The sequence below is a fragment of the Camelina sativa genome, chromosome 2, assembly GCF_000633955.1.
Source record: "Camelina sativa cultivar DH55 chromosome 2, Cs, whole genome shotgun sequence".
NCBI lineage: Eukaryota > Viridiplantae > Streptophyta > Magnoliopsida > Brassicales > Brassicaceae > Camelina > Camelina sativa.
In genome coordinates, this window is record NC_025686.1 from 25,842,557 (window position 1) to 25,857,078 (window position 14,522).

Below are 14,522 nucleotides of genomic sequence, written 5' to 3' on the forward strand. Positions count from 1 at the left end.
AGAGTACTTAACTTATAATTAATCAGATATATATAGACATTACAGGACAGCCACAAAAATAAAATAAAGTACTCTGTTTCTAGGCGATGAGGCTTAGAGTTGAGTACACTACTTAGTGGCTTGTTGAGTAAGATTATGTTCTAAGATGTAAATCGCTTCTAAGTAAAACTTTTCACTGTTTTCCAACTTATTGATGTTGACATTATTACTTCTTGAAGAGCTCTAGTTTTGTTTTGTTTAGCCGACAATGCAATTTTTGCCTAGCTATAACAGGAAACCAAAGAAGCTTAACTGGTTAAAATATTAATTCAGATATCTTCCTCTTATGAGAAAGTACAATGGTTTGATTAACCAATTTATACAATTAAAAGGGACAGATGTTTATGTCCAAAAGTTTGAAGATTATTTGAAATTTGAGCCGGTAAGAAAACCTTTTTCTCTAGTTCCCATTTTCAAGTGGGGAAGTCTCGGTTTCATGGCGCTTGTCTACGCTCAGGAGAATATCTTTGATGAACTTTATGAAAGAGCAGAGTCCACCCAAGAAGTTATGGTCTATGACACCGTTTCCATCAAGAACATGCGCGAAATCCACCAGCTTAACTTGTGCTCGTGCAGCCTGCACATCATCATCATCTCCTCCTTTCATCAAGATCGATTCATTCTCATAAATCATCAGAATCGAGCAAGAATTGAAATGGTAAAGCGTTTGGGTTTCGAACCAATCCTTAAGCTCCAACAACTGCACTAAGATCCCATTAGAACCACCATAAACCTCTGACGCAAAAGCACAGTTTGGTGGTGTCAAGTTAGAGTCAGCTGGCGAGTTCGACGACACAAACTTCCTCAGAGCCAACCTAGCACCATCTGCATTGTAACCAAGAACAAGCTTCTTCTCAGCTCTCCAAAAACTTGATTCTTGGTGGTCAAAAATCTTAAAACCCGAAACTCTGAAACCCAACGAAACCGTGGTTGTCTCTCTGTCTTTCTTGATACATTTCTTGAAGTAACCTTCAGATACATCAGGGTACCATGTCCTAGATCCAATCTTAACATCCATAACCGAAGGATTCGAGTACCCGGAAACAACATCATCAAGAACAAGATGAGGAAGCTTGCCAGATCCATCAGACGCTTCAACTAACTGAGTACCGTGATACACCGGGAAGTATCTATGGATGTGATCTGGAACCTTCTTGTTCGACGTGAAAGACTCGTAGAAGTTAGACTCGTGTTCGCCACGAGAATCACCCTGAAGTGGCTTGAAGAACCTGCCTTCGTCATCCACGAGTGGACCGAGCTTGCCATCACTAGCAATGTGACCAGCAACTTGGTGTTCAGGGACCTTAAGCATCTCTGTACAAAGACTTTTATATGATGATACTGAATTCTGAAGAACAAGAAATCAAAACTCAACCATAAGAACATTTCTTACACCAAGAATAAAAAAAAAAAAATTGAATCTTTCTTAAGACATAGTAGATCTAAACATTATACAGATGATTGATGTAAAATCAAAGTTTCATCCTTTCATATCTAGGAAGAAATAACTCATAATTAACAAAACGCAAAATCCAAAAAAAAATAGTGTCATTCTTATGAATCAAAACATAATCCCAAACACGTATATTCCTTCGAGTTCATCGTCGAAGAAGAGAAAACAAAAACAAAAACAAACAAAAAAGTGCGAGAAAGTAACAATTAACAAAAACCCAGAATCAAAACTACAGGAAAAAAAATATATAAACAATTTGAGATCTCTAAAAAGCGGAACAAAAAGTTAAAACTCTTTTAGATATTACTATAGAATAAGCATTGAATTTGAACTTTTAGTATAAAAGAACAAAGTAAAAGATTTTTCGTGGTAATAAAAACATACAGATTGAGTTTGAGCAACACATAGATCAGATGTAAGAGATTAATCAAAGTGAAAAATCAATGTTAAGGATGAAAAATCTATTACCAAACAAATCTGAAATCTCCACGGAGAGGTTTTGATGTTCGAACGATACTAGCCAAAGATCAAAAAGAGTTTGTACCTTTACGAGAAGACGAATTAAAAAAAAAAAAACAAAAAACAAAAAAAATTCCAAAAATTCGAATGACTAAACCGGACTCGTGACGAACCGGATTTTTAGAAATAAACCGGAATTGAATATATAGGGCTTCTCTTAACGTCTGGTAATATTACGAACTAGTGTGTCTTCTTTTACGAATCCAGCCGTCATCGCTCTTTACACCGGCCGGCGAAATTAGGTTAATAATCTCTCTTCTTCGATTGTACTACTCTCTTTTATTTAGAGCTCATCTATGGTTTTGGTGTCTCTATATCTGTGAATTTAGTAGCTCATTCTCTGTTACGATTCTCTCTACAAAAGGGTTTATAAGAGGTTTTTGCTTTGTTTACACATACAAAAATGTTTCGTCTTTGTTGTATTCACGAATCCTTTTTTTTTGTTTCTGTCTTTATAGGATCCTATAAGAATAAATGGGTCGTTTCAAAAACGTAAGTTTTTTTACCCTGCAAATCAAATTCATGTTATCTCTTTATAGTTTTTTTTTTGGTAATGAAGACTTAGTGGAATTTGGATGATATAGAATAAGAAGAGTAGGGTGATTGTGAAGCCTATATCGAAGAAGAATCAAGAAGATGTTAGTCATGTCACTGGTGATAAGATTCCCAAGAGTTTTGTCTTTTCAAGAATGAAACTTCCTCCTTCTGTTAGACAACTTCAGATGGATTTGAGGAAGCTTATGCTTCCCTACACTGCTCTCAGTCTTAAGGTCTGTTTTTTCAAAAAAAAAAACTGTTCTTTAGTTTGGGAAACACACTCAAAAACCATTACTGATGCAAGTTGTTGTCTCTTTGCAGGAGAAGAAGCGAAACACTTTAAGAGACTTTTTGAATGTATCAGGTCCAATGGGTGTTACTCATTTCCTTATGCTTTCGAAAACTGCTACTGCTTTGAATCTTAGAGTAGCGAGAACACCTCAGGGACCTACTCTTACTTTTAAAATTCATCAGTATTCCTTAGCTTCAGATATAGCTCAGTCTCAGCTTCGGCCTAGATGTCCTCCAGATCTTTTCAAGAGTCCCCCTTTGGTATTTTTTTTTGTCTCAGCTTCTCTCTTACACCTATTATATTATGGTTTTTTTGTAAGCTGTGGGATTTGCTCAGACCTGAGAATGTTTAACTTTGTCCTTGGTTTAGATTGTCCTTTCTGGATTCGGTTCTCAGGAGTTGCATCTGAAACTGGCCACGATTATGTTTCAGAACATATTCCCATCTATTGATATTAACACTGTAAGTGTGTTGCCTAGAACTGAATATATGCTGGTCTTATTGATTTGATTGTAATAACTTGTTTCAGCTATTTGATTCTGTTCTTATGATGGTGAAATATATCACAGGTCAAGCTCTCCACATGCCAGAGACTAGTACTCTTGAACTACAACAAAGACACAAAGCTCATTGATTTCCGCCACTATTCTATAAGACTTCAGCCTGTTGGAGTCTCTCGCAGGATCAGAAAGTTTGTGCAAAACCATCAGGTTCCTGATCTTAGGAATCTGCAGGATGTTAGTGATTTTGTCACCAAGTAAGGATTCACATTAATTCAATCTTGTTTGTTATTTACAACTCTCTGTATCGATCTGGATGGATTGATGTGATGTTTCATTCTTATTTTTTTTTGTTTCCGTATTTTCAGGGCTGGTTACGGATCAGAGAGTGAAGGAGATGAAGAAGCAGCAACGGTGACACTATCATCTGATCTAGGCCGAGTTAACAAAGGAGCCACAAAGAGCGCAGTGAAACTGCAAGAAATTGGACCGAGAATGACTATGCAACTCGTTAAAGTTGAAGAAGGATTGTGTACAGGAGGAATCATTTTCAGTGAATATGGTAAATGTTAAAATCTTATCCCTTAAAATGTGGTTTTAAATCTCCCATAATACAGGACGGAACATATCTGATATCGAGTTTGTTTTTTCAGAAAATGTGGATGGAAAGAAGGAAAACGTGAAGAAGAAAAAGGATGAAGAGGCTGATGAAGAAGAAGAAGAAGATAGTGAGGAAGAAGAAGAAGGTGGAGAGGGTAGTGAAGAAGATGGGGAAGACATGGATGAAGATTTTGAAGATTGAAAAGAGTTAAATAGTGTATAACACTGTTTTCACATGAGACTTTGAATGTCATCAAGTTTTGTTCCTTGGATCTCTAAGTAGCGATGCCATCATCTATTGTCTGACTTGAAATATGAAAACTATTACAAAACCTTTTGTACTGTGAAAACCAAATTTTTTCTGAGATTTAGTATTTTGATGGAATTATCTACGGACCTTGTTTTTGGAGCTTCTCGTTCTTTTTGGAAACCCGAGGAAATATAAACTCTCTCGCAAGCATCTCAGATTCTCACATACGTTGTCCCATTTTCTTCTCTTCCAATGATTTAACTAAATATTACTTTCCAATGGATTCGTTTTGCATTTTAACGTAGTAGATCAATATATGTTGTTTAGCTTGAATGTTACACTAGGATCAAGAGTAATCAGAACCATAATTGAAATTGCAATGAAATGATTCATACTCTAGCTTCAAAACTTATACAATCATTATTCATCCATTAATGAAACCTCTAGAGTACGAGAGACCATTATTAGTTAAAGAACACAAAAAGAGAAAGAAAAAAAAGAAGAACACAACAAAATTGTGTATTGAAAAGTTGAGAACTGTTGTATATAGAGATACGTATAAAACTTGGTATATGCAGATAAAAAGTACTAAAAAGAAGCTAAGTACAACAATCAGTTGAGGAATCTAACGGCTTTCCATCTCGATTCCTGTGGGCTGGTGTGGACGATGACGACATACATGTTTGTTTTAGTCGTACGTATCTTCTTCTTAAAAATTCTATATCCAACTATTTTTTTAGTGATGCCCCTCCAGTTTCACTTGTTTCCAAAAATACACCCTTTTTGGAAAACTCATATATACACTATGTGGCTTTTTACAAATTTAGTAACGGTCTAAACAATGTGTATATTTTTTAGGGAGATGGGATATATTGAACGTATCCAATAGAATCTGTGAAAAAAAAAAAACAATAAGGTTTTTCAAAGATTTATTATTGTATATATGGGAAGAAATCGTTTGGATATGATTTTGGTGTTAGTTTTAATTCAAACGTACCACATTTACTAATTTCAAAATTGAGAACACAAGAAATTAACTATAAAACTAGTTTCATATTTTGATTTGAAAGACTAATTAAGTTTCATCTATGTGATAAGATTACTAATTTTACATGTATACTGTTTGATGTTAGTATGCGGTATGATTTTTTTTTCTTTCTAGGAGGCTAGAAACACTAGACATAATAGAGAGCTAAAAGTGACAATATTAATGATCAACGGTGATAGGTATAATAAGATTTGGTCGGAAGTAGTAGGTTAGATTAGATGGATATTTTCAGACCGAAGAGTATTATTAAAGACCCAATTCCCCCTCTTGAAGTTTCAAGACGAACGAACTAGTAATTAAAACGTGTAAGGGAAATAAACGTGTTTCTTCTCTCCTCTCGTGTAAATAAATTCACAATCTGTTATTTATCATGGGATTTATGACTTATTTATTGCAGATATATTTCTTTCCTCAAACCCTATATTTAATCAAATGCTATTTATTTCCGAATCAATTAATAAATATGTTTCAAACTTTTTAATTCTACATTCTCAAATTAATATCTCTTACTATATGGAAATTTTCATTATTTTTCATTAAAAACAAAATATTAAAAAAAAAAAAATCAATTTTTTCACACCAGGAAGAAAAACATATCAAAAATATTAATGGCATAAAATGGTAATTAAATGGAAAATAATGGGGAAAAGAATAGTACTAAAGTCTAAAAAATCCGGTTTGGTTTAGGACTTTAGTCATAATTACGATGATGATACAGAGTATATGTATGTAATGTCATAATTAGTCCCTCTTTGTTTTTGTTTATATTTTCCTTGTTTCACCCTCTCCTCTGCACAATCTTCTCTTCTCATCTCTCTCAATCTTTTGAGATCTGAGTGTCTCTCCCCTCTTCACAACCTGTCCTTCATTCTCTTCTCAAGTCTTTTTTTTTTTTTTTTTCCCAATTCTCCTCAGATTGAAATCATCATCGTAGATAAGATTGATTTGACGTTTCTTCATCAGATCTAGTTTTTTTTTTCACCATCACGGGATAAATCCAGGTTTGTTCATCGGAATTATCGAATGTTATTAATTAATCGAATGATCTTAGATCTATCTGTTTCGTTGATTCTAATTGGATTGTATGGTTTAGAATTCAATCATGAATCTGATCTCTTTTGTCCTATTTTTGCGATCGCTGCGTACGTTTCTATTGGTGTGTGATTCATTCGTTCCCCTTAGCTCGATCGAGCTCTCTCGTGTAGATCGAGGCTAATGTAGATGCTTCGTCATGAATGATGATATTAATCGAGATGCATGTGTTTATTTTTTTTTGTATGATTCAATGATTTAAAATTGTTAATTTTTCACGTACCGATCTGTAAGAGAATTGTGAATTTTGGTTGTGTATTAATTCTTAAGTATAGGGATCGTGTAAGAGAATTGTGAACCAATGTATCATGTTTGGAAAAAAGGGAAAAAAAAAAAACTTTTTTGAAAACTTTACTATGGTTTTCAGAGTGTTTTTTAGTCTTTGTCTTTTGATTGTGTGGTAGTAATAAGTGGTTACCAACCTTTTTTTTTTTTTTTTTCCTTGTATCGATTACTTTTTGTCTTTGTGTATGTAGGTCTTAAGCCAAATCACCCAAAACATGGCGACTGTGGCAGCAACTGAGAACCAGTGGCTCAAAGGGAGAGTTAAGGCTGTTACCTCCGGAGACTGCTTGGTGATCACTGCTTTGACCCACACCAGATCTGGCCCACCACCGGAAAAAACCATCACTCTTTCTTCTCTTATGGCTCCTAAGCTGGTTTGCTTCCTATTTCACTCTTTTTTTTTTTTCACTGACATTTATGATTTAGAATTAGGCTTTCTCATTTTTTTTATTTGGTTTGTCCATGTTTCAGGCTCGCAGGGGAGGTATAGATGAGGCTTTTGCATGGGAAAGCAGAGAGTTTCTTAGGAAGCTTTGTATTGGAAAGGTGCTAACTTGGAACTCTTCAACCACTTATGCTATATAGGTTATTGAATTGAGTTTGTTTCTTTATATTAACAGTTTTTTTTTTTTTTTTTTTGAGCAGGAGGTTGCTTTCAAAGTGGATTACAAAGTGGAAGCTATTGGAAGAGAATTTGGCTCGGTTTACCTTGGCAACGAAAATGTTGCTAAGCTTGTTGTTCAAAACGGCTGGGCTAAGGTGATATAACAGTTTTATTTCTCACTAGATAGCATTCTTTAAGGTATATGATGCTTGGATCAGCTTTCTGATTTTGATGGAATGCACAGGTCAGAGCGCCAGGTCAGCAGAATCAGGATAAGGCTAGTCCTTACATTTCAGAGCTGTTAGTGATTGAAGAGCAGGCTCAACAGGAAGGGCTTGGTCGTTGGAGCAAGGTTGGTCTCTCTTACTCTCTTCCTCTATATTTGTTTTTTTCAAAATAGTTTTGACTTGTGTCAGTTTGACATCTGTACTCTTTTCTTGATTTGTTGATTCAGGTTCCTGGTGCTTCTGAGGCATCTATCAGAAATCTTCCTCCTTCTGCCGTTGGAGATTCTGGGAATTTTGATGCCATGGGTCTTTTAGCCGCAAGTAAAGGCAAGCCCATGGAAGGTCTGGTTGAGCAAGTCCGTGATGGCAGTACCATCCGCGTTTATCTTCTTCCGGAGTTTCAGTTTGTGCAAGTATTTGTTGCTGGACTACAGGTATGTAATCTTGTTTCCTTGTTTTTTGCTGAACGAGGAGTTGACATTTTCACTTTCATGGTGTAAGAGTGCTTGAAATTTTCTGTGTAGGCTCCCTCGATGGGAAGGAGACAATCTACACAAGAAGCTGTTGTTGAGCCAGATGTTACAGCAACTCCAAATGGAGATGCTTCTGCTGGTCCTCTAACATCAGCTCAGAGACTCGCTGCCTCAGCAGCATCATCGTCCGTTGAGGTTTCCTCTGACCCTTTTGCACTGGAAGCCAAGTACTTTACTGAGATCCGTGTGCTTAATAGAGATGTAAGAAGGTTTACATGAAAATTTATTTCACATTTATCTGTGTATAACATTTAGGTGATCTAAGTTGTGCTGGTTTGTGCAGGTTCGCATTGTTCTTGAAGGCGTGGACAAATTCAACAATCTGATTGGGTCAGTTTACTATTCTGAGGGAGAGACAGTAAAAGACTTGGGTTTGGAGCTTATTGAAAATGTACGTGCCTAAATTAGATGGTTATTTGCTTTTCTAGTACCACTAATAATTTGACCTACGCTTACTTAAGATTAAGTTGGTTTGTCCATTGTAATAGTTTGTAGTATTCTTGGTGAATTTGGAACCTCATTTCTTATATATGGAATCACTTGTAACTATGATCGTTTAATGGTGTTGAGTAAAAGTTATGACACTTGTTGCTATTCCTTTTTCCTCAGGGGCTTGCCAAGTATGTTGAGTGGAGTGCCAACATGTTGGAGGAAGAAGCTAAAAAGAAGCTGAAAGCTGTTGAACTTCAATGCAAGAAAAACCGGGTTAAAATGTGGGCAAACTATGTCCCTCCAGCTTCCAACTCTAAGGCTATCCATGATCAGAACTTTACCGGAAAGGTAATAATTGCTTTCCCAAATTTCTTGGTAAATATACTGCTTTTTCCGCCCATTTCACCAGTTCTGACAAGTTTGTACTCTCTTCAGGTAGTGGAAGTTGTGAGTGGGGATTGCTTGGTAGTTGCTGATGATGCTATCCCATTCGGGAGCCCAATGGCAGAGCGCCGAGTTTGTCTTTCGAGTATTAGGTCTCCTAAAATGGGAAACCCACGCAGAGAGGAGAAACCTGCCCCTTATGCACGGGAAGCCAAGGAGTTTCTGAGACAAAAGCTTATTGGAAAGCAGGTATATGCCTTGTTACTTAAACCATCACGTCGTGCCACACAGGAGTAAGATCATCTGACTTCCTTTTTCCCTGGGGTGCAGGTTATCGTGCAAATGGAATACTCAAGGAAGGTCATCCCAGGTGATGGTGTTGCTACATCTGGAGCTGCTGAGAGGGTCATGGATTTTGGCTCAGTATTCATCCCATCTCCTACCAAGGCTGATACAGATGTAGCAGCTGCACCAACTCCTGGAGTGAATATTGCTGAACTCATTATTTCCCGTGGGTTAGGGAATGTGGTTAGACATCGAGACTTTGAAGAGAGGTCAAACCATTACGACGCTCTCCTGGCTGCTGAAGCTCGTGCTATTGCTGGCAAGAAGGGAATCCAATCTGCAAAGGATTCTCCAGCCATGCACATTACAGACCTGACTGTGGCCTCGGCCAAGAAGGCTAAAGATTTCCTGCCATCCCTGCACAGAAGCAGGAGAATATCTGCAGTTGTGGAGTATGTCCTGAGTGGACATCGGTTCAAGCTATACATCCCAAAGGAAACGTGCAGTATTGCCTTTGCATTCTCTGGTGTCAGATGTCCTGGTCGTGGCGAACCTTATTCAGAAGAAGCTATTGCTTTAATGAGACGTAAGATCATGCAGAGAGATGTCGAGGTAAAATCTGACATTTTACGCCCATGTTACATCTCTATTTTCTTTTCTATGAGTCTTACATATAGTCTCTTATAATTACATAGATCGAAGTTGAAACTGTGGATAGAACCGGTACCTTTTTGGGATCAATGTGGGAAGGAAAGACCAATGCAGGAACATATCTTCTTGAAGCTGGCCTGGCGAAAATGCAGACTGGCTTTGGTGCAGACAGGATTCCCGAAGCTCATATTCTTGAACTGTCAGAGCGATCTGCTAAAAATCAGAAACTGAAGGTAACATTAATACATGATAACCTTATACTAAAGAAATGCATCTCGTGTAAAAAACCTTAACTTGCTCAACCACATGATGTCACAGATTTGGGAAAACTATGTTGAAGGAGAGGAAGTCGTAAACGGTAACTCTACAGTAGAAACCAGACAGAAGGAAACATTAAAGGTGAAGTTAGCCGTATGTTTGTTTCTTTCGACAAGTCATAGTTTCAATGCTAAAACCAATAATACCTTAATTTACTCTTCGTCTACTCCCACCGCAGGTTGTTGTTACGGAAGTACTTGGAGGCGGTCGATTCTATGTTCAGTCGGTTGGCGATCAAAAAGTAGCTTCGATTCAGAACCAGCTTGCATCTCTGAGTCTTAAAGACGCTCCCATTGTTGGATCCTTCAATCCTAGGAAAGGTGACATCGTACTTGCACAGTTTAGCTTGGATAACTCCTGGAACCGTGCAATGGTAAATTATCAACTTTCTATAGATATATATATCCCAACCATTATTTCCTTTTTTTTTTACTATCACCTATGGTTGTTTATTGTATTTCTTCTTTGTGTTAAGATTGTTAACGGACCTCGAGGAGCAGTTCAGTCTCCGGATGAAAAGTTTGAAGTGTTCTACATCGATTATGGGAACCAAGAAACAGTTCCATACAGTGCAATCCGTCCTGTCGACCCTTCAGTATCCTCAGCACCAGGGCTCGCACAGCTCTGCAGACTTGCCTACATGAAAGTTCCAAGCCTGGAAGAGGACTTTGGTCCTGAAGCCGGAGAGTATTTGCATACGGTAACACTGGGTAGTGGTAAAGAGTTCAAGGCAGTGGTAGAGGAAAGAGATACTTCAGGAGGCAAAGTGAAAGGCCAAGGAACTGGAACCGAGCTCGCTGTAACTCTCATCGCTGTCGATGATGAGATATCTGTGAATGCAGCAATGCTTCAGGTCAGTGCCTCTTTGCCTTGCTCTTTTCAACTCCTACAAAACCTTTTCGAGTTAAGAGTATTGTCATAATAATCCTGAGAGTGAAATGTGTTGTTATGATCACAGGAAGGAATAGCGAGGATAGAGAAACGCAGGAAATGGGAACCGAAAGACAAGAAAGCAACTCTTGATGCTCTTGAAAAGTACCAAGACGAAGCTCGCAAATCTAGGTCCGGAATCTGGCAGTACGGAGACATCCAGTCTGATGATGAGGACAGTGTTCCGGTCAGGAAACCGGGTCGCGGCTAGGTTTTTCACTGTGAAAAACCATCATGGTCCAAAAAGGCATCATGAAGAGGAGGAGAGAATCCATTAGTTTCTCTTTAAATGAGTTAAAGAAGCGAGATGATGTTTTGCTTGCAAGCATCAAACTTTTTGTAACGTTTAGAATTCTCTTTTCTTTTTTTCTTTTCTTTTTCCTCTCTTTTCTTCTTTCTAATTTATACTTTATATAGACTTCCAAAAGAATTTTTCTATTTAGGAGTACGAGACGATTTTCTTTGTTATTTATTATTGTTTGACAAAAGAAACATAATAAGGGCGATGTAACTTCAGGTTATCAAAGTTGACAACATAAGAGGGATTTTCTCCTTATTAGTTTTTGCACTTATCTCCAGAATCATATTTTCAACTTTTCAAGTAAGCTTGTGGAACCAATTACAAAAAGATTTTCATTATATCAATCAATTCTCCCAACAGCAATAACAACTTTTCTTTTTAATCTCTTCATATTTTTCTTCAGTGGAACGAGTTTTTACTCTTTTCAATAAATTGTACAAAGCAAATGTCAATTAGTTTGCTTACATGATCTTTTATCTTTACTATAATTTCCTTATAGAACACTTTTGAGCTAGATAAGAAACTTCAATGTTTGGAGTAAACAAGTTACTTTAAAAGAGGAAGTAAGAAGAAACAGAAACTACAATTTGGCCGTCAAGAAACCATCTCACTTACATGTTCCTCCCCACCCCCTTTCTTTTTCTTCGCTTAAAGACAAAAAAATTCCCAAACTTGGTGTTATATAAGGCTACAGCAGAAAACAACATCCAACCCAAAACCAAAAAAAAAACAGAAGAAAGAAAAAAAAAATTCTGAACTTTTTCCTTTCACAATCTTCAAACACTACTTAAAGAAACTTGTTCTAATTATCACGTCTCGGTTGCCTTTTGCGTGGTGCCGCGGTTTCTTCCTTCTTCTCTGCCTCATCCTCACTCTTTGAACTCTCTGCTACTTCTGGTTTCTTCTTTTCCACGGGTGCAGCTGCTGCCTATATTTCACCATTTTCATTTTAATTTATAAGAAGGTTCTTCTCACAATCCAAAAAAGTGACTATTGTGCACAAAATTTCAGAGAGTTCTTTTTTTTTTTTTACCTTTTTGCCACCGAAGATAAGCTTGACGAAGAGCGAGAAAAATACAACCACAACGGAGACGAGAACACCAATTGTTAGGTTTGGTTTTTCCTCAGCTTTCTCAATAAGTTCCTACAAAAAGACACATTTCACATCTCTCTCAATGCCTGAGTCATCATCATAACAATTCAATATCATGGTAAATGAGGGAGAACTTACTGTGATCTTAGACTTGTAGGCACTTAGGAAAGATAAATCCGCAACCTTGTTCAAGAGGTCAAATACAAACTTCTGCAACATCATGCACACATATATGTATGATTGTAAGTATACGAGAAGCTTCTTATATGTATATAAGTTCAATTATGTGGAAAATCAATTTACCTGGTAGCTCTTAAGACCATCTGCAGAGCCAGCAGCTTCTTCTTCTGCCTTTTGTTTCTCTTTCTCAACATCGAATTTGGGTTTCCATGTGGTCTGTCTGTAAGTCTCAGCGACCTTCTCGTCTTTGGCTATCAAGATGTTGTCAAACAAGATACCATCTTGCATTGTCCAGATCTCTATACCGATGGCTGCAATGGGTTCATAATTTGGTCTGTCTAGCTCAAAGTAGTCAGGGTTAGGGATATCTCTGGGCTTCCAGATTCCTTTGTAAGCTGGGTTATCGATAAGAGGTGAACTCCATTTGCCCTTGTAAGCAGGATTCTTCTTCATTGGTCTCTTCCATTCACCACAACCGGGTCCTGCTTCACACTTGGGGTTGTCAATCTTAGGAGCCTCCCACATACCATCTTCCTCATCATCCCAATCTTCAGGCTTGGTTGCTTCGGGGTCATCGACCTCCTCAGGCTCATCATCCAACCATCCTTCGGGTTTCTCAGCTTCCTCATCTTCAATCTCCATAGGTGCATCCTCATCCCAGTCATCAGGCTTCACAGCATTTGGATCAGGAATCTTGGCTCTCTCGTCCCAGTCTTCTGGTTTCTTGTCTTCAGGGTCAGGGATAGTCTTGGCAGGGATCAATGCAGGCTCAAAGTCTTCACCAGATAGTAAATTGGCCTTCTTCTTCTCCTCTCCATCAACCAAAATTCTAACCTCATTGTCGGGTTTCAAGATGGCAGTGTAGACATGGGAAAGCTTGTCATAAGGAACAGAGGGAGGGAACTTAAGGTGGTGCTCAACGTACTCGCCACTCTTGGGGTTCTTGTGCTTCAAGATGAAATGCACTTTGTTTGTGGCTCCACACTTGTCTGGCCCAAACATAATGGAGTAAGGAGATTCACTATCAAATCCCTGTGGTGTCCATCCAGCTTCCTGGGGGCGGAGGTACTTCAAGTAAGCACCACCACACTCAAGTCCTTCCTGGAAACGAACCTCGTACTGAAGAACAACAGTTCCTTCCTTGAGGTTTAGAGGCTCGTCAAGCTCTTTCACAATACCATATTTCCTAGCCTTCTCGCTAACGAGAAGTCCATAATCTTCATGTCCCTCGCTCTTTGCATGCTTCCATACACCTGAAACAGATGAATGGTGTTAACAATCAAGCTTCTAAGCCAAATTGGGAAATCAACAACAGCTCAACAAAAGAAAAAACATGCATAATTTAATCAATGCCTTTGCAAATCTATTCATAAAATGCCGAGATCACATCAACATAGTCAGATTTGATTCAAAACTCTCGATTCGTGATTCCTCTATACTATAATGTTTAAGTGCAAACACATGACAGTCTGAAGCAAGTAGTATTAGAATTCCAAACGCAGATCAGAGAAACATATACTAACTACAATGCAGTAGGAAACAAGGGAGTTTACCTTCGTATTCACCATTCTTCGAAACGATCCAGCGACCATCAAACGCCTCATCAAACGATTCATAGAGAACCTGATCCAAACCAACAAACGTGAGCTCAAGTTAAAACAATGATAGATCTAAATCTCCGAATCTAGCTAAAAAAAATACTGAAACAAGGAACACTAGGAAGATTGAAATTTACCGTTTGATCGTCACAGTAGCAAAGCTTCTGGAACGAAACGAAAGCTAAGAGAAGCAAAAGGACGGAAGATAGTTGCCGTTCTCTCATTCTCGGAATCCTTTAGAATAAGGCAAGATAGAGATCTAAATCGGAGAAGTAGATCGGAAGAAAAGAGTGTATTGTGATTTTTCAGATTTTTCAGTTTCCTCTAAATTAAAATTATATATATATATATATATATATTCAATCCCGTAG

The 14,522-nt window shown here is 37.8% G+C and overlaps 4 protein-coding genes across 5 annotated transcripts; 2 read left to right on the forward strand and 2 right to left on the reverse strand.

The window, feature by feature from the left end:
• On the reverse strand, positions 283–2,029 carry LOC104739125 (inositol polyphosphate multikinase beta). Of its 2 annotated transcripts, none has more exons than XM_010459382.1 (2): positions 1,961–2,029; positions 283–1,387 (listed from the first exon to the last, which is right to left on the reverse strand). In XM_010459382.1, exon 2 carries the CDS (start codon positions 1,349–1,351, stop codon positions 440–442), a length of 912 nt encoding a protein of 303 aa, XP_010457684.1. In that variant the 5' UTR covers positions 1,352–1,387; positions 1,961–2,029; the 3' UTR covers positions 283–439. The 2 variants fall into 2 exon arrangements, with proteins under 2 accessions (XP_010457684.1, XP_010457692.1); XM_010459390.1 differs by having other exon boundaries at positions 283–1,353; positions 1,961–2,024.
• LOC104739137 (peter Pan-like protein) lies at positions 2,184–4,349 on the forward strand. Its single transcript, XM_010459400.2, has 8 exons — positions 2,184–2,253; positions 2,470–2,503; positions 2,596–2,781; positions 2,870–3,100; positions 3,210–3,302; positions 3,410–3,597; positions 3,709–3,902; positions 3,994–4,349. The coding sequence occupies exons 2-8, from the start codon at positions 2,486–2,488 to the stop codon at positions 4,140–4,142; spliced, it is 1,059 nt and encodes a 352-aa protein (XP_010457702.1). The 5' UTR covers positions 2,184–2,253; positions 2,470–2,485; the 3' UTR covers positions 4,143–4,349.
• On the forward strand, positions 6,004–11,535 carry LOC104739146 (staphylococcal nuclease domain-containing protein 1). Its single transcript, XM_010459411.1, has 16 exons — positions 6,004–6,239; positions 6,807–6,989; positions 7,087–7,161; positions 7,261–7,374; positions 7,464–7,571; positions 7,674–7,880; positions 7,971–8,180; positions 8,263–8,370; positions 8,589–8,759; positions 8,847–9,044; positions 9,126–9,692; positions 9,776–9,964; positions 10,050–10,130; positions 10,228–10,422; positions 10,525–10,902; positions 11,008–11,535. The coding sequence occupies exons 2-16, from the start codon at positions 6,831–6,833 to the stop codon at positions 11,188–11,190; spliced, it is 2,943 nt and encodes a 980-aa protein (XP_010457713.1). The 5' UTR covers positions 6,004–6,239; positions 6,807–6,830; the 3' UTR covers positions 11,191–11,535.
• LOC104739153 (calnexin homolog 1-like) lies at positions 11,810–14,477 on the reverse strand. The gene is made up of 6 exons (XM_010459421.2): positions 14,289–14,477; positions 14,107–14,176; positions 12,677–13,806; positions 12,512–12,583; positions 12,314–12,424; positions 11,810–12,208 (listed from the first exon to the last, which is right to left on the reverse strand). The coding sequence occupies exons 1-6, from the start codon at positions 14,373–14,375 to the stop codon at positions 12,083–12,085; spliced, it is 1,596 nt and encodes a 531-aa protein (XP_010457723.1). The 5' UTR covers positions 14,376–14,477; the 3' UTR covers positions 11,810–12,082.